Here is a 23,175-nt window from a genome sequence, read left to right as displayed (position 1 = left end):
CATGGATGTGTGAGTCAAGTAAAGGACTAAGGGATCGAGTACACATTCTTGTGCACTGATTAAGTCCACCACAAAAGATCGATAAGAAGAATCAAATTAGGCAGAAGGATAAAAGTTTCTCAAATCTGAAAAGATGGGAGAGTACTTTAGTATCAGTTTTGTGATCATCTTAATGATTAAGAAACCATATCACAATTAGTTCTCTAAGGAAATCTTAGTGCATTCTTATGACTAAGAAGAGGAACTTGAATTGTTGAAGTGGTTAAATCAAGAAGATGAGTCATACTTCGTTCCAATACAAGTCTTAGAGTCATACTCCAAGATTGTAACTTGAGTGACATGTCTCAAAAGAAGGTTTAAAACACTTGTCAAATGTAAGAGTAAAAGTTTTTCTACTCTTGTACATTTGAAATTGGTAAGCTGTGATGTTTTGGATAAAACAAAGACCAACTTAGGCCAATTGTGTGAAGTGTTTGTCTTGATTAGAATCCACACTATCTCTTGGATATTTGACAAGGGAGTCTTATAGGTCAAGAGGACAGTGGGAGTCTTAAAGGTCTTGAAAGTCTCAAGAAATAATCAAGAATAAAACCTCAAGTTCTTCACTAGCACACGACTTGAGGTTTATAACCTATCGTGTTGACATATCTGTGCCCATTCCAGTTAAAGTTGGCTTTGCATATGAGTTCTTAGAGTTCTCAGTTTGTTGCATAACAACTTGGAAGCAATGGCAGGCCCTTGAGCTGCCAGGTGGCAAGAAGTTAAGATTGAGTTCAATCCATATGGTTTTGGATTTGTCATTATCCTTGTCTTGTGACTATGATTTTGACAATTCACATGGATAAGAACACATACACCAGTAAATCTAAGTGTCATAAGGTTTCTCTCCGATTCATGAAAATGATGGTGAGGAAACACTTTCACTAAGTAGATTTTAGCTAGATAGCAATTGTGATATTTGCATTCTCAAAGTCGTTAGTGGAGCGCGTGTGGTTAACCGGCACACTAACCTGGACTTGTGAGAAGTGGCAAAAAGGTCTAACCATTATGATTACGGCATACCTCTTCATAATTGTTTAGACACACAAGTGTGCTATCTAAGGGAAGGTGTATGATTTTGATAAAGTTTTATCAAAACCATCTAGCATCAGAAATCTGCACTTTGGTAAGAAAGCCAATAAAGTATTGATTTCTAGAAGTCCAGCTGATTTCTGAGTACATGTCAAAGCTAGTGGGAGCATAAGTGTTATGCTAATAATCATCATGTTAGTGGGAGCATGATAATTATGATAAGTATTGCAAGTTAGCAATGTTAATTATAGAAAACAAAAAGTTTCAATTGGGAAAAAGTTGTTTTGCTATAATTAAGGGAGAGGAAATTATACTTCATCTCAAATCTATAAGCTTAGATCGTGAGGTTTTAATCATTTAGTCAAGGATATATATGAATTTCATGTTGGAATGGCTCAACATAAGGAAATTCTTATATGGGTCCATTATTTGCGTTCTAAAATTCGATTATGATTACGGCATCCCTTTTCATAATCTGAATTATGAGAACTTGGCAAATAGAAATGGAAATGTTATAGCAAAAGACTGGTTTAGTCTTTATGTGAGACATCATGAATCGTGTCCCATATGCTTCGGATATAGGATCGATTACATGTGCTATAATCATCCGTTCTAAAATTTTCCAAATGCCTGGGGCATTAAGAAGGGAAAAGGTTTAGAACTGGATATGACTAAAAGGATTAAACAATTGTCGAGGACAATCTAAGGTTTACCAAAGATTGTTTACTCAAGGACAATTGGAAGTATAGTGATAATTCTGGAAGGACCATATTGACATAATCTGTAAGGAGGCAACTCTTATTCAGAAGTGATAGTCAAAATGGAATCTGGAAATGTTTCAAAGTTAGAATTTTCAATCTGTTTAAGATTAGGAAACTTAATGCAAGAAAGATGTTTCCAAGGAGCTGATCTCCTTTGGAATACTCTGAAATGGTTGTTGTCAAGTCTTTATGACTTTGTACATAATTATTACAAGAGGATCAATGCATATAAGTTTAGAATCTAACAGATTTCAGTAAATGGCATGAATTTGGAATTCTTGCATTTGCAGTAAGGATTTGGGAGTGTGAAAAGAGAATCATTGAAGTTATGTTCAATTGATCTAGTTCACAAAGTAAAGATCATAGACAAACATAGTATGCATACTTGGTGTATGGCATGACTAGTGGTTAGAAAACATAGTGTGCATGCTTGGAGCATGGGACAACTATTGTTTTAAATTCAAGAATAAAGTTGATAGCTGAAACAGTATACAATGAATAATGTGTAATCATATGGTGATAAATAAAAGGTGTTTTATTTATGTTCAAAGATTTGATACCATATTGGATTCAATTATTATTGTGTTTCACTTTGCATGTTTTGACTTCCCGAATAAACTAGGTTATTCTTCCGGAATGACTAAGTTATTCAAACCATCCACAGTCGGTCATATGTTGGAAGTAGATATGAATTAAGACTGTCATGGGTTGGCTTGTAGAGGTCTAAGGTGTTGGACAAAGGGCTACAACACTCATGAGTGCTCATAAGTTCTGAGTATTGGATTCAACTCGCGCTCATTGGAATCACTTCATGGATTGTATCACGAGTGATCATGAGACGATAATATCTTATATTCTTCAAACCTAGAGATATGAGTTGTTACTATGAGTTGGTTGTACATTGATTGCACGAAAACGCATTTGGTAACTCGGTGCTATAAAACGTGCCTTTGTGTATGATTCAACAAGTAGTAGAACAAGCCATATGAGTCGAAGTTTATCCATTCCTTTTACCTTCGGGATAAAAGCGATATCTGTGGGCCCCTCGATGATTTGATGATGACAAATGGAAGTGCTCGGCCGGGCCAGGACTGATTTGATTTGTTCAATTAGTCAGTCGTCATAAATCGGAAATCGGGAAACAACAAATGGACAGAGAGAATGATTATAATCCATGTCTCAGTCCATATGATATCTAGAATGGAGGAATATATGATCCCTTATCTAATGGACAAGTCATTGACAAAGGTCAGAGTTCATCTACAAGGTCAGAGTTCGACAGAAGCTTTTGAGAGCTACGATTGCCAGTTGGTTCCTGAAGTCATACGCAATAATAGTTTTAGACTTATCCAAGTGGGAGACTGTTGGATTAATGTCTAAGTCCATAACTATAATTGGTAAGACTTGACCCGACCCGGCATGGTCCATTTGGGTTGCATACCATCATGCACTTGAATGAGAGAAATAAGACACTTATGGTTATTAATATATTATAAGTTCTAGTATATTAATAATAAGAATAATAAGATTATTTAATTAGTATTGATCAAGAATTAATCTAGGATTAATTAAGTGATCAAAAGAAGACTAATTAAATATATGGGTTGATTGTGTAAATCATCCATACTTGTATAGTGGGCTAATGCTCCATGGATAATCAAGTTGGGCTAAAACCCATAGGATGGTCCATGGATGCTCCATGGTGTATTTGTACCCATGGATCCAAGGAAATGGAAAGCCATGACAATTAAGAGTTTACCCTAATTGTGTAACTATATAAGCATCTTATTATTGAGGAAAAATCGGCCACTAGAGATAGTGAAGAAAGGGCTAGCCGATTTTGAAAAGTGTAGAATTCTCTCAAATCATTCCAAGTGTTTTGATGATTGTGATTCCACTTGAGGCTTCCACACTATTGGGGCTAAGCTCTTAAAGCTTGAAGACATCAAGCTACATCAAGAGGTATGTATTCTATCTTGTTACATTCATAGTTTTTGTATGCTAGATTAGGATAATACCTTGGATGTTCTTATTTGCATGTATAATAGAGAAAACATAGATCCAAGGTATTTAGGGTTGCATGTACACTTAGGAAGTGTTAGAATGCTCAAAACCCAACACCACCCCCTTTGAGTATATTCATTGGTGTAGTGTCATAAAAATCCAATCTTGGACGTTAGGATCAAGCCATGCACGAGATATGTGCTTTTTGTCATAAGAGGGTGAGTGATTTGTGTATTTGGGACCTTTCCAGCCATGCAAAGGCTTAAAGTCCCTAACTTTATGGGTTAAAAGCTATTAGAGAGTCTAGATCTAAAATATGTGCCAAGGTCTTAACTGTTTAAGACCAAACAAGTGAGAAGGGTGAAACTGGAGCATACGCCGGACGTAATTCCAGTACGTGTAGCGTAGGGGTCGCGCATCCCCGATGTCTGCATGGCAGCCGAGTACTAGTTTAGTGTTTGTGTAGTAGTTTCATGTCTTTTGGTTGGCTAATGTTTGTTACTTGAAACAATGTTGTTAAATTTGGGTTTGTAATTTCAGTTTGAACTAATGTTTGTGCTAATTCTTTTACTATTTTGGTGATATACTTAAAACTATGTTGATTGGATGAATGTTTGTAATGGTATGAATGACTCAATGTTTAAATGGTTATTAATGTATTTTCTGTTTCAATCTATAATGGTACGTTATAAATTGTAATGGTATAAATTCATGTTTTGCCAATTACCAAAAATAACACCACAATTTCAATAACTTGCAAACTGATATATCCAATACAACTTGCAAACTGATATTATCTAATACAACTTAAAGCTAAACGTATATGATGACTTAGCTTACACTTTGTACACTAGAATTAACACAAACAAAAACCAACTAATAGCTAGTTACAATTTCAATTTCAGACTTTGTTGTTCAAGCTTCATCCTAATGTTCATACAAGCACATTTATACTCATCCACCACCCAACCAATGACCTTGTAATCATGACCCTTCAAAGTTAAATTTTCAAAGATTTAACAATGGTAATAATTACAAAAAATAGGAGAAACTATGTGATTAGATTAGTTTATCAAGAAATCAAAATTAATCGGGTTAGAATAAGCATATTAACATTTTTTAGGGCAAGTTCCATGAAGTACGAATGTAACGCTCGATATTTCCAAGGCATTTATTTAAATTTTGGTTATTTAATTATTAAGACTTGGGCCTTGAAGTCATTGGACCTTTTTCATATCGGGCTTAGGGTGTGCAGTACGCGGGGTGTACCACCATATGTACGTTGGGCGTACTGATTTAGAATGGACACGTGTGCCATGCACGTACGGGCTGCGTATAAGGGAGTACGCGCAACGTATGTGTCCGGACCACAAAACCCTAATACTTAGGGTTTAAGCACTATTTAAAGAGCATTCTACCCTAAGGATCCTCTCTATCAGCTTCCTTATTGTCCCTAAACTACCTCCATGAAACCTTAACACCATTGTTGAGTGTCCTTGAGCTTGGAAGGTCTTTTGAGTGCATTTTGGTGTATTTTGTCCCATTTTCAAGAAAAAGAAGGTTGGAGTAAGGTGGTGGTTCAAGGAGAAGCTTGTAGATCCGGATTATCTGCTCCATTTCTAGCCTGTTCAAAGTATAAAGTCTTGATCTTGATCTTTAGAAGCATATATCTCCTTGTTTGGCTTTTGAACCCTTTTTGGTCCTATAGATGAGCTCTTGTGGATTATTTTCGTTTCTGAAGCTTATAGTTGCTACTCTTGGTGTTCTTTGGGTCCTAGAGTAATAATGTTGCCACCTTTGAAGCTTTAATCCATCCATGCATGAGTAATGGCCATTTTTATGGAAGTATAATGTTATATTTCGAGTCTGGGCACATTTGGGGCATACAAAGCCATCAAGTTGACGACATTATTGTTTAAGATGTTGCATATGACTCAGATTTGTGATTGGGACACTTGGACTTAAGCAATTAAGAGCTTATAGGAGAAATGGCTTATTGGATGTGTACGTTGGGCATACAAGCTTGTACGTACAACGTACAAACCATGCAGTGTGTATGCTTAGCGTACAAATGAGTACCTCCGCGTACTCTGACAGTTTGAGCTTGGCATTGTTTGGGCCTCGGTTGGGCCACTTTCTTGGACTTTGTTGCTTTGGGCCATCTGAAATCAAGTTTTTTGGTCTCAAGAAATTATTGGGCTTTAGGGTAAGGCCCATATGGGGATTGGGCCCAGTTTTCCATAAGTGGGCCTTTGTGGATCTATTGGTTTTAGGCCGTAGTGATTTATGGATTTGAGCCTTAGTTTTGGATCAAGCTAGGCCAGGGGTAAATGGTCATTTTACCCTAATTATGGATTATTTGTTATAGTTTGGAACCCAAGTGTTGATTGGGTGTTATTTTGTACTGATAGCTTAGGGAGTCGTCAGGGCAGCAACTAGGGATTTCTTTCAGTGAGATTTAGCATTCGACGGGAGTTTCCTCACTGGGTTTAGCAGGTCTAAGGCACCAATGCCGACCCTTATTGATTATGTTAGGATGCTAGGATTCTGTGTGACCCTTGCATGTGTTATGTGCTTCTATCTATACCGGACAGGGCTCGATGCCAAACGAGGCCAGAGGACTAGAACATATGTTAGTGTTTATGATCATTATATGTGTTAGAATGGTTATGTGATATTGATTGTATGTTTATCGCGGGCAAGGCCAAGTGACAAGCGAGGCCTGAGAATAACAGATCTATATATCGAGCCGGGCTTGATGCCGGGTGTGCCTGATGCCGCGCGAGGCCCAATGTCGGGCGGGGGCCCAGTATGTGATTTATTATGTATGGTATGGGGTAGTTTGGGGAACTCACTAAGCTTTGTGCTTATGGTTTTCAATTTATGTTTTAGGTACTTCCAATGGCAAAAGGAAGAGGTCGAGGTGACTGCATTGCACACACCATAAGGATTCTGTTTATGGGACACACTTTGATTTTATGACGATTGACACACTTATTTTATTTGGGTTGTATAAACAATGATTTGGAATACTGTTTCTACCTGAATAAAACTGAAAATTTTGGGGTCATATTTTTGGGATGTTTTAAGTTGGTATCGGAACCTTGGTTTGAGGGATTTTGGCACATTGTCGGGTGTGTCTAAACTCAAATCGAGGATTTGGTAAAGGTTTCCAAAAAAAAATATTTTTCTAAGAAAAAAGGTTCTCTAAAATAAGTAAGGGTGTGGTGCATGCAATCAGCCGAGCTCAAGTTAGTTTTCCCAAATTACCCATACATGTTATTTGATATGCTTTGATTTGTTAATCTTTGAACTGCATGCTAATTAGGGCTAAGGATCTGATCAGTTTTTGCATGATAGAATGCTAAGATAGATGCCTTTGTATGCCTACTATATGCACTTGTAGACTTGCATGCTAGTACTGATCAGTCAGTGATAGGATGACCTGATTAGGTTATGCTTGGTTCTGATACTTGATGCTCAAATGTTGTTTACTTTGTGAATTTAGGAGTTCTAACTAGCTTCATCTAACTAGTAAACGAATATGCTAAGTTACATATTATGGGAACTAAATAATTTTAGAAGGTTAGGTTTTAACTCTATTACAGATACCTCTCATTCGAAGAATTATCTAGTTTTAGTGATATGTGATGGTATTCGTGAGCTAGATAGAGGAAGTTAGCAGGATTTCCTTTTGTAGCTGATGGCGAAGAATAGTATGGCGCTTGCCCTAGGAAAACTAGGATGAGATTTAGTGCGGGGAGCATTATCTGTGGAGAAAGGTTGTATGAATATAGAGTAACTTGGTTGAGTCAAAGTAGTTCTTGAGGTAAGTACGAATAGATGTGGAAGGTAGATTGGGCCCGTACTACTGGAAGCAGAGGATTCGTACTCGATTCAAGGAAAGATGCGATAAAATTAGGAAGCTTGTAGGGTTGTGATTCCCCAATATATTTCAATGCGTATTCTGATAGTTTTTATGGTCTTTTTTTTTCAGTATGGTGGTATCGTGGGGCAGACCAATTGACAATTCTGGTGCTTGGGAGGGTTCAGGCTCAGGATCTGGAGTCGGGCAGATCGATGAGCAGACTAGGGAGTTTCTCTCGTTAGAGATTACTCATTGTATTCTCGATCAGACTCTTGTGATCTTCGGCTCAGTACAGGAGGATATCCTAGAGGTTTTGGAGGAGCGATTGAGCTCGTTTCATTATGAGATAATGGCTATAGTAAGAGCTCGATCTTTGAAATTCATGGAGTTGTGGGCTTGTGGAGCTCTAGACTACCATGGGGTGAAGGATCCTAAGGAGTTCAAACATTGGTTAGCAGATGTTGGTAATGCTTTCCACACCATTCTTTGTCCCGGGGGGACAAGTTCAGACTAGATTTCTGCCTTTTGAAGGACAGGGCACGAGACTGGTGGATGAAGGTTGGTCGTGCTGTCGGTCGTGATGTTGTTGATGGGATGACCTTGGATGACTTTTCGACCAGGTTTCGAGCTGAGTTTGCACCAGTTATTGAGGTGCAATAGTTGATGTGAGAGTTCCAGGATCTCCGCCAGACTACTGAGACGGTGGCTAAGATCACCGCTATGTTCAGGGAGAGAGCGCTTCTGGTTTCGCAATATGTGGCGAACGAGGAGATGAAGAAGGACCGATGCATGAGATGTTGAGGTGCAACATTCAACAATTTGTGAGCCGATCCAGCTGCAAGACATTGAAGGATATGATAGCTCGAGCCAGGGAGAGGGAGATTGACCTGGAGATGGAAAGGAAGAGGAAGCCAGATGAGGTTCAGACATCAGGGGGTTCGGGCAATAGGTTCAAGGTATCAGATTCCAGATCGAGGGTCCATTAGGGCCATAACCGTTGTGGCAAGTGCAGTAGGACGCATGAGGGTTCGTGTAGGAGTGGTAGTGGTGGTGGTTCTGGCTACTTCCTGTGTGACCGAACTGGTCATTATAGCACGGATTGTACTGCTACCACCACCCAAGGATCAAATCTGATTTGCTTTCATTGCAATTAGAAGGGACACAAGAAGGCACAATGTCTGAGTTTGGCTGTAGCAAGACCGATGTCAGCACCTCCACCTACGACTCTTCGGATCACTAACGGCCGCTAGGGTTGGGAAGATGTGCCTGCGGCGAAGAGCAAGGCCTTCCAGCTGACGGCAGAGGAGGCGTGTGCAGATCCCGATGTTGTGACGGGTATGTAATCTTCTCCTTATCTCTTTATTTGTATTGAATTGCTTACTTATGTTTGTATGTTTCATTTTAGGATCGTTCCTTGTGAACGGTATCTGTAGTATCCGGGATTTATAAGGTACTATTTTTATTTACATAAGGTTAAAACTTTTATAAGGTTTGGGCTTAGACCTTTGGGCCCTTGTAATTAGGCTGAGGAAGCACCGTACATGGAGTGTACCTTGCCATGAACGCTCAGCGTACTCAAGAGACTGGAAAGCAGAAGCCATGCAGGTACGCCCAACGTACCACGAGTATGTGCAACGTACGTATGCAGGTTCTAAAACCTTAAATTTTAGGGTTTGATCCCTATATAAAGGACCTTATGCCTTTGGTCCAGCCTCCCCCTCACCCTTTGACAGCCACCATGAAAACCTTAACTCAGATTTGTGTGTTCTTGTGATTTGGAAGCCACTTGAGATCATTTTCGTGTTGCTTTTGTGTTTAGAAGAGAAAGGAGTTTGAAAAAGGAGAAAGGATTCAAAGGGAGCTTGTAGATCCAGGAGATTAGCACCATTTTTGACTCATTTGAGGTATCAAGCTTCAAGCTTGATCATTGCTTGTTTAGATTTGATTTTGGAGTGTTTTAGTTCACTTTTGGACTCCATTGTTGAGGTTGCTTGAATCTTGATAGTTTCAGAACATAAGATCTGTCCTTTTGAGCTCTTAAAAGCACCTGGAGTAATAAAAATCAGACCTTGATGGTTAAGCCACAACCATGCAAGTGTTTGAAGGTCACAAAGTTGGGTTAAGGACCAAAAATCATGTTTTGACCCCAACCATGCATGCAAGCACATAAATTTTGTGAATTTATGGACTACGATGCCTTAAAGGACCTGGATATACATTCTGGACATGAGGACTTAATGGGTTAAGTTACAAATGAAGCCCCAAGGTAGCTGGCCGGTATGCCATGCGTACACCCTAGTACGCTATTGGGTCAACTTCCCGTTTTGGTCAAGGCCAACGTACGTTGGGCGTACGTGCCAGGTATGTCGCACGTATGCATGTAGAGTGGCGAACTTGGGCTTTTGGGCCTTAGAAGTCTGGGCCTGGATAGTTAGGCCCCATGGCCCACTATAGAGTAGAGTTTCTGGGCCTCGAAGTAAGACGTAGAGTATTGGGACTTCTGAGCTATATTGGGCCACTCGAGATTATTTATTTTTGGCGAAGGATTTATTGGGCTTGTGAAAGGCCCATTTGAAGAGTTGGGCCCAATTTAGAAATTGGGCCATTAATGGGCCTTTAGTGGGCTAATAGTGGGTTGGGAAAGATAAGATGGAAATAGGCCTTGGGTATGGTCCAAATTAGACCAAGGGGGTTAAATGGTAATTTTACCCTAAGAAGTATTATGGATATTTACTAAGTGTTGTGATGTTAATGATAGCCGGGGAGTCATCGAAGCAGCTGTTAGAGATTCCTTCCAGTGATATTCAACATCCAGCTTTACGGGGTGAGTTACCTTCGAGTAGGAGTGGGTCTAAGGCACCAAGGCTGTCCCACTAGTAAGAGTTATAGTAGAGATGATTGTCTTTCTAATAATTATCTGGTATGTTGTTATCTGTTATGATTACATGCTAGTATGTTATGATGTTATGTGATATGATATAAGGGGTAGTATAGACCCCAGTACCGGTCGATAGGGCCGAAGGGGTATGCCAGCACTAAATAAGGTAGGCAGTATATGATTATATGTTAAATAGTCCTCGGGACCTGTCGAAAGGACCGAAGAGGTAGGCCAACACCTTGATATGCTAGGCCAAGTATCGGTCGAAAGGGATGAAGGGGTATGCCATCATGCTGATATGCTAGGCTAGGTACTGATCAATAGGACTGAAGGGGTAGGCCAACACCCTGATATGCTAGGTAGTTGGCATGGTAGCAGCGCATTACACACATGATTTTCCGCACAAGAGATTCTTGGGATTTGTAGTTTCACACTATTACTATTTGATGATATGGTTTTGAGACATGTGATTTATGGTTTTTATGAATGAAATAGCTTGATGATATTTTTCTATAAAATGTTTTATGAATCATTATATTAAAAATGAAATTTTTTGTCTGTATTTTTGGGATATTTCAAGTTGGTATCAGAGCCTTGGTTTGAGGGATTCAGACATGCCTTCGGGGGTGTCTGGACTCAAATCGAGGGTTTGAACGATTTTTACAAGAAGATAATTTTTCTAAAAATTAAAATGAAGAGTTTTGAGAAAGAACAAGGTGTGTGATGTGTGCAATCGGCCAAGCTCAAGTAAGTTTTCCCCAAGATACCCATACATTTTATGTTATGATATGATATGATTACGAGAACTGCATGCTAGATTACGAATGAGGATCTAGGAAGGATGCCTTATATACCTATTGTATGTGTATGAGAGCTTCATGCTAGATTAGGGCTAAGGATCTAGTAAGATGTCGTATGTGCCTGCTATATGTGCCTATTGAATTTCATGAAAGAACTGATTAATCAGTGATATGATGGCTTAAATAGGTTATGCTTGGTTTTGTTACTCAATGCTCGAATGCCGCTTGCTTTGTGGTTTTAGAAGTTCTAGTTATCTTTAACTAACTAATAAACGAATACATTAAGTTACATATTGCGAGGACTAAATAGTTTCAGAAGGTTAGGTCTAGCCTTATTTCACAACTCTTGTTTGAGTCCAACCGTTGTAGGGTAAGACCTCTCATTCGAATAATTATTTGGTCTTAGTGATACGTAATGGTATTCGCGAGCTAGTTAGGTAAAGGTAACATGAATTTCTTCTGCAGTTGATGGCAGAGAGTAGGTCGGAGAGTTACCCTAGGATAAGCCTAGGATGAGATTAGAGCAGTGAGCAGTAGTAGTAGAAGGGACTTGGTGAAGTCAAGGAAATCCTTGAGGAAAGTATGTATAGATGTGGAAGGTAGTATGGGCCCGTACTACTGAAAGAAGAGGATCCGTACTCGAGTCAAGGAGGGATGAGATAGAACCAGGGAACTTGTAGAGAGTGTGAGGCCTCTCGAGATTATATATGACCTTGACGATTATATGTTTTGTTTCAGAATGGTGGTGACATGTCACATAGTAGGAGGTTCAGGGTCTGGGTCAGGATCAGGTTCCGAGCCAATTGATGACAGACTACGCGAGTTCATTGCATCTGAGATCACGAGAGGAATCCTTGAGGCGACCCCGGTTATTTTCGGGTCGATCAAGGAAGGGATTATCGAGCAGATGGAGGAGCACCTCAGGGCATTCAGGAGCGACATGACATCTGGCCAGTCAGGGACACGTACAATCTCCTTCAAGGATTTTAGGGGATGTGGTGCGCTAGACTTCCACCGGGTGAAGGACCCTATTGTTGCCAGGAGGTGGATTCCATACATCGAGTCTGCACAATTGACAAGCTTCTGCCCTGAGGGGTCGAAGGTCCGGTATGCTGCAGGGTGCTTGAGAGATAGAGCTAGGGACTGGTGGGAGGCGGTCAGTGATTTGTTGGGAGCTCCATCTATTTAGGCTATGACTTGGTTAGATTTTGTAACCAGGTTTAGGGCTAAGTTTGCGCTAGCTGTGGAGATTTAGCAGCTGGCCAGGGAGTTACTTGACATGAGACTGTTAGGTTTTGGTATACTACAACATCCTATGGTGCACATACAACCCTAAATACCTTGGATATATGTTTTCACTAATTATACATACAAATGGTTTCCAAGGTATTAATCTTACAACTAGCATGCATTTAACATAAAAATATAATATACTAGTTAGCATGACATACCTTTTGATGGAGCTTGAATTCTTGGTGTATTTGGCCTTAAAGAGCTTAGCCTCAATAGTGTGGAAGCCTCAAATGGAATCACAACACACCATGGACAAAGGATGAACTTGAGAGAGAATTCCATGCACACAAAAGACACCATGAACTCTAAAAAGATACAAGTGGCGATTTTGGGCAATGAAGTATCTATTTATATGTGGGATTTCTAGGATCATGGATATAACCCAAATCCATACCCATGGGTTTTATGATCCATGGTTCATGTGGCCCAACTCTTTATGTATCCATACATAAACTTGGTCCAACATGGATCATAAGCCCAACACATATAAATATAACTAATTATCATAATCAGTCCCCATAGATTTAATTAGTCTCTTTCGACCACTAAATTAATTCCAAATTAATTCTTGACCAATACTAATTAAAACATATAATTTCATATTAATATATTATTACTTATAATATATTAATAAACCATAAATAACCTTCTCTCAAAAGTCCATCCTAACAAATTGTCCTGATGATATGCAACCCAAACGGACCATGCTACTCTCGGGTCGAATACATACCAATAATAGTTATGGGCTTAGACATCTAATCCAACAGTCTCCCACTTGGATAAGTCTAAAACTATTATTCAAGTATGACTCCAAGATCCCGACTAGCAATCGTAGCTCTTAAAGCCGCTGTCAAACTCTGAACAAATCAAATGACATGTCCATTAGATAAAGGATCATATATTCCTCCATTCTAGATATCATATGGACTGAGACATGGATTATAATCATTCTCTCTGTCCATTTGTTGTTTCCTGGTTTCCGATTTATGACAACTGACTAACTGAACAAATCAAATCAGTCCAGGCCCAGCCGAGCACTTACGTTTGTCATCGCCAAATCATCGAGGGGCCCACAAATATTGCTTTTATCCCAAAGGTAAAAGTAATGGATAAACTTCGACTCATATGGCTTGTTCTACAACTTGTTGAATCATATACAAAGGCACGTTTTATAACATCGAGTTACCAATGCATTTTCGTGCAATAAATGTATAACCAACTCATAGTAACAACTCATATCTTGTCACAACTAGGAAATTCGATGCCTTGTAAACATTTAACAATGATAACAAATGTGAACCAACAATGTGAAGGCATGTAGGATGCTTATTCAATAACAACAAAACTTCAATCAAAACTTCATACAAACATTCAAATAGTCAACAAAGAATTGGAAAACCCTAGAAATCCTTGTTTAAGTCCATTTTGGACTAGGATTTCTTTATTGGGCCCAATGGACCAATAAGCTTCCAATTTGACTATCTTGGGCTTAGAACTCTTAAAAGGGCTCTAATTGGATCCACTTCCATATATTTTAAATATTTTGGGCCATATTGGGCCTAGAATGAAATAAAATACCTAAATGGACCTTATTGGGCCATAACTAACCCAATTAGCCCTAATAGGCCATAAAAATCATTTCTTGATTTACTTTGGGCCAAAAGTTATCTAAATTATCTATAATTTGGGCTTAAGCATTTAAGAAACCAAATTCTTTCCTTTTCCCTCTCCATTCTCGGCCCAAGCCCAAAAGAAAGGAAGGGTTGACTTTTTGCATGCCACATCATTTTTGTTTGTGGGATAACTAAGCATTACACTTCAAACATCCATGCACTTCTCATATTTCCATGAAATCTCACTCTCTCCTCTCCTCTCTCTTTTGCTCTTGCCCGAAGACACAAAGAAACACACACACCTTGTAACAGCCCGGAATCTCAGGTATTATTAAAATTATGTTTTTGGGGTGATTTAAGAGGGGACTCGGCGAGTTGGAGCCTAGACTCGCCGAGTAGGATCGCAGACTTGGTCGCGGGTCCGCGACTGGACTCGACGAGTCCAGATATGGACTCGGCGAGTCGACGCTGTTTAGCGGAAACCCTAACCGTTCAGGTTTGGGACGTATAAAAGGGGTCCATTGGCCGTCATTGTTCGTTTTAGCCTTCTGAGAAGAACCCTAAATCGATTTAGTGCAGCAGGAGCAAGGATCTTAGGCCATTGTTGGTTATAGAAGAGTGGGTGTGCAAGGAAGAGGAAGGATTGGCTAAAAGAGCAGCAAGGGGTCACATTCTGAGGATTGGGAATACAGAGAATACATCATCCAGGTAAGAATTCGTGTATGCTCTGCTATATTGATGTATTTATGAAATTAGGGTTTATAGAACCCATTTAGTGATTTGATGAAGTAATGCCTTGTTACCCCACGACTATAATCTTGTAGTAGGACCTTTAGAGGTCCAGAAGGTCCCATGCATGTGTATTTCGGGACGAGACCTATCTCAGGAAGCAGTTACTCGTCTGCATGGCATGGACTCGCCGAGTTGTTCTTCAGACTCGGCGAGTAGCTTGAAGATTTACTGGGACTCGCCGAGTTGTTCATCAGACTCGGCGAGTGGAGTCGGGGTGGCCCCGCGATTCTTCCACGAGGACCTCGTCGAGTCAAGAGGGATACTCGACGAGTAGAAAGGGAATATTCAGGAATTTGTGAGGACGACTAGACTCGCCGAGTCGCCATGGTACTCGCCGAGTCCAGTCGAGTTGACCGTTGACCGTTGACCAGAGTTGACCTAAGTCTGACTTCTTAGGGATAGTCACACTTAGATGATATGAGTGTTAATGAGTTATGTAATGTTATAGGAGGGTTGTAGCTCGTTGGTTGTGCGCGAGTGATTTCAGGAGTTGCTAGCTTTCAGCACTTACGAGGTGAGTCTTCTCACTATACTGTACCCGGAAAGGGTTTGACTGTGTGACCGGAAGGTCGAATATGTTATGTGGTATGTATGCTATATGTGGTAAGTTAATTGTTATATGTGCTATGTATGATATGTGGGCCGGAAGGCAATATGTTATGGGCCGGAAGGCGATTATGTTATGGGCCGGAAGGCGTTGTATTGAGGACCGGAAGGTCAGGGCCTGGAAAGGCGTATGTGTGTAAGTGTATATTGGGGAACTCACTAAGCATTTATGCTTACAGTTGTTGTGCATGTATTTCAGGTACTAGCGAGGACCGTGGGAAGGCGCCGGCATGATCGATACACACTGAAGATTGTTTTATGATCTTGGGAGTTTGAATAATTGTATTGACCGAATAATTAAACTGTTTATGTCTTGTTTTAATGGAAATAATTATGTTTTAAAAATGAAAAATTTGTTTGAAAAATTTGAGTTGTTACAATTGGTATCAGAGCCTTGGTTTGAGGGATTCGGGTGCACCTTCGGGGGTAACTGAACTCAAACCGAGGATTTGAGGAAACTTTTCAAATAAAGGCATAAACTTTTGTAAATGGTTTTGTGGTAAGCAAGAAAGAAGCAGTGTGTACGATCAGTCAGCGCCCGAACGGTAAAGATCCCCAAAATACCTTACAATATTATATGATATGAATTGTTATGCATGCTAGAAGACTAGGTATTCATGATAGGACTAGAGTGGCCTGATTTGTGATGCCTTAGTCTAGGGAAGTTGCCTATATGAGATGCTTTGCTAGTATGCGGATAGATAGAGCGTAACAGAAGTAGAGTGCTCACTATCTGGAGTTTGGGGAGGAGGACTTGGGATGAACATTGATGCGGTGTGGTCGGTAGTATTGGGCCCGTACTACCGAGGACACCGGGTCAGTGGGAGGCCCAAGTAAGAATCCCTGGATATCTGGGACTGAGTAGGGTTGCGTGTCGGGTACGATTATACTCGGTAGAATCTCTGATAGTTTTATGTTGTATTTCAGAGATATCATGGTTAGACCGCGGCACGGGGCGAGTACGAGCGGTGTGAGTGACGAGGATATTCGTCAGATGATCCACGAGGAGGTGGCGGCGGCGATCCGGGCTGAGATCCCGGAGATGTTTGGGTCTATCAAGACCACCCTGATGGAGACGTTCGACGAGCGGTACGCCGCATTGACCGAGGCTGCAACCGCTGCAGCTACCGCAGCTGTGGCCGCTGCTAGGCCACAGGGGGGTGATTCATTGCTGTTCCGAGAGTTCAGCAACACGAAGCCACCAGAGTTCGATGGGACGCAGGATCCGATTGCCGCGATGAGGTGGATCGCGGATATAGAGGGGTGCTTCTATACTTGTTCATGCCCGGAGCACCTGAGGGTACGGTTCGCTTTGAACCAGCTCCGTCTGGGAGCGAAGGACTGGTGGAAGTTCGTGACGGCGAACTTCACTTTAGCAGAGACTGCGGCAGTGACATGGGAGGGGTTCACTACCATGTTCAGGGATGAGTACGTTCCCCTGGTAGAGCGGGAACGATTGGTTCAGGAGTTCTTAACCCTCAAGCAGGGTACTGATTCGGTGGCGGCGATCACGCGGAAGTTCCACGAGAGGGCGATGTTTTGCCCCGAGCTAGTGGCCACAGAGCAGGCTCGGATGAGCCGGTACTTGGGTGTTCTGAGGAGGGAGATCCGGGAGTTTGTGTCAAACTCCACTTACCATACTTTTACTGAGCTTCAGGCGAATGCCAGGAAGCGTGAGATCGAGTTAGAGACTCAGGCCAGGGAGGAGGCCGAGTCTCAGCAGGCAGACCGGCGACCGGCTCAGTCTCAGCCGGCAGCCAAGCGGATCAAGTCCGCCGATTCGAGGACGGGAGGTTCGAAGAACCGCACTTGCGTAAAGTGCGGTAAGGGTCACGATGGGGCGTGTCGAGCCGGTGCTTGCTACAAGTGTGGCAAGGAGGGACACATTGCTAGGGAGTGTCCCAAGGGATTTATGGTTTGCTTTCATTGCAACCAGACCGGCCATCGGAAGGCCGAGTGCCCTCAGCTTCGTCAGGGATCTGCACCTGTTGCCAGGACTACTGAGACTCGACCGGTGAAGGTCGAGGCCCCGAGGGCTCGTGGGAGAGCCTTTCAGCTGACTGCGGAGGAGGTCCGCGCTGCGCCCGATGTTGTGGCAGGTATGTTGTAATTCATGTAATTATTTTAATGTCGATATGTTATGCTTATGTTATTATACGCGTAGGTACTTTCCTTGTGAACTCTGTGCCTGCCTTAGTGTTATTTGACTCGGGTGCGAGTAGGTCCTTTGTGTCCTTGGCCTTTAGTCAGCATATTGGCGTTAGTCGTGAGTCGTTGAGTCGACCTTTGAGAGTCTCTATAGCTGACGAGAAGGTGATTTGTGCTACGGAGGTTCTTCGGGGATGTGTACTAGAGATTTTCGGGGTTGGATTCCCGATTGATCTGATTCCTATCGCGATGGGGGATGTCTGTGTCATCGTGGGCATGGACTGGCTGAGCCGGTTCGGCGCTGTCATCGACTGTGAGCGTCAGTTGGTGACTATACGAGACCCTAGAGGGGGAGTTCTTTCGGTATACGGCGAGGGTACCCGTTCGGGATCAGCTTTTTGTTCGGCCGCTAGGGCGAGGCAGTGTCTACGGCAGGGCTGTAAAGGTTTTGTGGCGTATGTGATGGATACGCGGGAGGTTTCCGAGAAACCGAAGTCAGTTGAGGAAGTTCCGGTGGTGCGCGAATTTTCAGATGTCTTTCCCGAGGAGTTGCCGGGAGTACCGCCTGTGAGGCAAGTGGAGTTTAATATCGATCTGGTGCCGGGGGCAGCGCCTATTGCTAAAGTGCCCTATCGTCTTGCACCTCCAGAGATGCAAGAGTTGTCTTCGCAACTCCAGGAGTTGCTGGGAAAGGGATTCATTCGGCCGAGCAGCTCGCCATGGGGAGCACCTATTCTGTTCGTCAAAAAGAAGGATGGTTCACACCGGATGTGCATTGATTACCGGGAGTTGAACAAGCTAACGGTCAAGAACCGTTACCCGTTGCCGAGGATCGATGATTTATTCGATCAGTTGCAGGGAGCATCTTGGTTTTCCAAGATCGATCTGAGGTCAGGATACCATCAGGTGAGAGTACGGGATGAAGACGTCCAGAAGACAGCGTTTAGGACGCGATATGGGCATTATGAGTTTGTGGTGATGCCTTTTGGACTCACCAATGCCCCGGCTGTGTTCATGGATCTCATGAACAGGGTATGCAGGCCGATGTTGGATCGGTCAGTGATCGTATTTATCGACGACATTCTGGTGTATTCGAGATCGAGAGAGCAGCATGAGGAGCATTTGAGGGAGGTCCTTGAGGTATTGAGGTCGGAGAAACTTTATGCAAAGTTCTCCAAATGTGACTTCTGGTTGCGGGAAGTCCAGTTTCTAGGACATGTGGTTAATCAGAAAGGGATATTGGTCGATCCGGCCAAGGTTGAGGCGGTGATGAGTTGGGAGGTGCCGAAGTCACCCTCTGAGATCAGAAGTTTCCTTGGGTTGGCAGGGTATTATCGGAGATTTATCAAGGATTTCTCCAAGATCGCAGTGCCACTCACCAGATTGACCCGGAAGGGTGTTACGTTCTCATGGGGGCCCGAGCAGCAGACCTCCTTTGAGACACTTCGCCAAAGATTGTGCGAAGCCCCGGTATTAGCTCTTCCAGAAGGGATGGAAGATTTCGTGGTATATTGCGACGCATCGATTTCGGGATTGGGTGCAGTGTTAATGCAGAGGGGTCATGTGATAGCTTATGCGTCGAGGCAGCTGAAGCCTCATGAGGCGAGATATCCCACGCATGATTTAGAGTTGGGGGCAGTAGTGTTTGCTCTCAAGATTTGGCGTCACTACTTGTATGGGGTTCGATGTACGATATACACGGACCATAAGAGTTTGAAGTATTTGATGGATCAACCCAACCTAAATATGCGTCAGAGGAGGTGGTTGGATGTGGTCAAGGATTATGATTGTGAGATCCTGTACCACCCAGGCAAGGCTAATGTGGTAGCCGATGCATTGAGCCGCAGGGCGGAGAGCACTCCATTGCGAGATGTGTGCTTGAGACTGACCGTGATGACTCCTGTATTGGATGACATTCGTAGGGCACAGGCTGAGGCTGTGCGACCAGAAATGCAGAAGAAAGAGCGGGTTGTGGGGTTAATCTCAGAGTTTGTCAAGGATAGTCGAGGCCTTATGACGTTTCAAGGTCGGATTTGGGTGCCGTTCGTGGGCAGTACGCGTATTACGTTGATGGAAGAGGCTCATAAATCGAAATTCTCGATCCATCCCGGTGCTACAAAGATGTATTTGGATTTAAGGAAGGAATATTGGTGGCCCTGTATGAAGAGGGACGTGGCATGGTTCGTTGAGAGGTGCTTGACCTGCCGTAGGGTTAAGGCTGAGCACCAGAGACTGCATGGCAAGTTACAGCCATTGGAGATCCCCGAGTGGAAGTGGGAACAGATTACTATGGATTTTATCACCAAATTGCCGAGGACTGCTAGGGGAGTTGACGCAATTTGGGTGATCGTGGATAGGTTGACAAAGAGTGCACACTTCCTTGCCATCAGTGAGAGTTCTTCGGCGGAGAAATTGGCGGAGATATACGTGAAAGAGGTGGTATCTCGGCACGGAGTGCCGATCTCGATTGTGTCAGACCGCGATGTGCGCTTCACTTCCAGGTTCTGGAAGAAATTCCATGAGGAGCTGGGTACTAAGTTGCATTTTAGTACCGCATACCATCCCCAGACAGACGGCCAGAGCGAGCGGACAATTCAGACACTGGAGGACATGCTCCGAGCGTGTGTGTTAGACTTCGGGGGTAGTTGGGATGCGTATTTACCATTGGCAGAGTTTTCCTACAACAACAGCCATCATTCGAGCATTGGTATGCCGCCTTTCGAGCTGTTGTATGGTAGGAGGTGTCGGACTCCCATTTGCTGGGGAGAGGTGGGACAGAGAGTGATGGGCAGCACGGAGATCATACTCCAGACGACAGAGCAGATTCAACAAGTGAGACAAAGATTATTGACTGCCCAGAGCCGACAGAAGAGTTATGCAGACAGGCGCCGATCCGAGCTTGAATTTCAAGTCGGCGACTTCGTTCTCCTAAAGGTCTCTCCTTGGAAAGGAGTGATTCGATTCAGGAAGAGGGGCAAATTGGGGCCCCGGTATATTGGGCCATTTCGTGTGGTTGCAAGGGTAGGCCGGGTAGCCTATCGGTTGGAGTTGCCAGCGGAGTTGGGTCAGATCCATGACACTTTTCATGTATCGCAGTTGAGGAAGTGCATAGCCGATGAGTCGGCAGTGGTTCCATTGGAGGATATTCGGGTGGATGCGAGCCTGAATTACGCGGAGAGACCAGTGGCGATCAGGGATCGGAAGATCAAGGTTCTGAGGAACAAGGAAGTACCTCTGGTGTTGGTTCAATGGCAACACCGTAAGGGATCAGAAATGACTTGGGAACCGGAGCGCGAAATGCGGGAGCAGCATCCGGAACTATTTGCAGAATGAGACTTCGAGGGCGAAGTCTAATCCAAGTGGGGGAGAGTTGTAACAGCCCGGAATCTCAGGTATTATTAAAATTATGTTTTTGGGGTGATTTAAGAGGGGACTCGGCGAGTTGGAGCCTAGACTCACCGAGTAGGATCGCAGACTTGGTCGCGGGTCCGCGACTGGACTCGACGAGTCCAGATATGGACTCGGCGAGTCGACGCTGTTTAGCGGAAACCCTAACCGTTCAGGTTTGGGACGTATAAAAGGGGTCCATTGGCCGTCATTGTTCGTTTTAGCCTTCTGAGAAGAACCCTAAATCGATTTAGTGCAGCAGGAGCAAGGATCTTAGGCCATTGTTGGTTATAGAAGAGTGGGTGTGCAAGGAAGAGGAAGGATTGGCTAAAAGAGCAGCAAGGGGTCACATTCTGAGGATTGGGAATACAGAGAATACATCATCCAGGTAAGAATTCGTGTATGCTCTGCTATATTGATGTATTTATGAAATTAGGGTTTATAGAACCCATTTAGTGATTTGATGAAGTAATGCCTTGTTACCCCACGACTATAATCTTGTAGTAGGACCTTTAGAGGTCCAGAAGGTCCCATGCATGTGTATTTCGGGACGAGACCTATCTCAGGAAGCAGTTACTCGTCTGCATGGCATGGACTCGCCGAGTTGTTCTTCAGACTCGGCGAGTAGCTTGAAGATTTACTGGGACTCGCCGAGTTGTTCATCAGACTCGGCGAGTGGAGTCGGGGTGGCCCCGCGATTCTTCCACGAGGACCTCGTCGAGTCAAGAGGGATACTCGACGAGTAGAAAGGGAATATTCAGGAATTTGTGAGGACGACTAGACTCGCCGAGTCGCCATGGTACTCGCCGAGTCCAGTCGAGTTGACCGTTGACCGTTGACCAGAGTTGACCTAAGTCTGACTTCTTAGGGATAGTCACACTTAGATGATATGAGTGTTAATGAGTTATGTAATGTTATAGGAGGGTTGTAGCTCGTTGGTTGTGCGCGAGTGATTTCAGGAGTTGCTAGCTTTCAGCACTTACGAGGTGAGTCTTCTCACTATACTGTACCCGGAAAGGGTTTGACTGTGTGACCGGAAGGTCGAATATGTTATGTGGTATGTATGCTATATGTGGTAAGTTAATTGTTATATGTGCTATGTATGATATGTGGGCCGGAAGGCAATATGTTATGGGCCGGAAGGCGATTATGTTATGGGCCGGAAGGCGTTGTATTGAGGACCGGAAGGTCAGGGCCTGGAAAGGCGTATGTGTGTAAGTGTATATTGGGGAACTCACTAAGCATTTATGCTTACAGTTGTTGTGCATGTATTTCAGGTACTAGCGAGGACCGTGGGAAGGCGCCGGCATGATCGATACACACTGAAGATTGTTTTATGATCTTGGGAGTTTGAATAATTGTATTGACCGAATAATTAAACTGTTTATGTCTTGTTTTAATGGAAATAATTATGTTTTAAAAATGAAAAATTTGTTTGAAAAATTTGAGTTGTTACACACCTCACAACAATTCTCTCTAAATCACTTAAGACACATCTGTTCTTCTTCATCCACAAATCTCGAATTTTGCTTGTGATTCAAGAGGTTTTCATCAAGTAGTTCACATCTTTGGTAAGTTATCTCTATGATTCATAACATATCTTCTTCATTTTACCAACAATCTTCCTTATCTCATACAAAACTTGTGATCTTGCACCTTAGAAACATCTAAGTTCGAGATCCTCCAAGAAAGGTTGCTAGGATCGAATTCTTCTTAATCTTTTCCTTCAAAAACCGAAACCATACTCAAGGTGAGCTTCATACCCCTTTCTTTTCGGTTTTTATGAGTTTTATGGGGGAGAATACAAGAAAATGTGTAGATCTATGTGTATATGTATGCTACGTGTGATCTGACGCATGTATATGTGTGATTTCATGTGTTTTGTGATGAATATGTTACCAAAAAGGGATGTAAACCCAAGATCTAAGACATGAGAAAGGAAACAAACATAACC

General features: G+C 42.7%; 1 protein-coding gene across 1 annotated transcript; it reads left to right on the top strand.

Annotated features, from left to right (window-relative positions):
- The first annotated feature begins 17,217 nt into the window (after positions 1-17,217).
- LOC128127616 (uncharacterized) lies at positions 17,218-22,548 on the top strand. Its single transcript, XM_052766261.1, has 2 exons — positions 17,218-17,785; positions 22,499-22,548. Exons 1-2 carry the CDS (start codon positions 17,221-17,223, stop codon positions 22,531-22,533), a joined length of 600 nt encoding a protein of 199 aa, XP_052622221.1. The 5' UTR covers positions 17,218-17,220; the 3' UTR covers positions 22,534-22,548.
- The last annotated feature ends 627 nt before the right edge of the window (positions 22,549-23,175 follow it).

The sequence above is a fragment of the Lactuca sativa genome, chromosome 8 (genome assembly GCF_002870075.4).
Source record: "Lactuca sativa cultivar Salinas chromosome 8, Lsat_Salinas_v11, whole genome shotgun sequence".
Lineage (NCBI taxonomy): Eukaryota > Viridiplantae > Streptophyta > Magnoliopsida > Asterales > Asteraceae > Lactuca > Lactuca sativa.
Note: the sequence above shows the minus strand (reverse complement) of the source record. Positions and strands in the feature narration are given on the sequence as shown.

Coding starts and splice junctions, on each gene's coding strand:
- LOC128127616 (XM_052766261.1), top strand. CDS start 17,221: ATGTTTTGCCCCGAGCTAGTGGCCACAGAGCAGGCTCGGATGAGCCGG. Junction 17,786..22,498: donor TGCGCCCGATGTTGTGGCAG/GTATGTTGTAAT, acceptor CATGTATTTCAG/GTACTAGCGAGGACCGTGGG.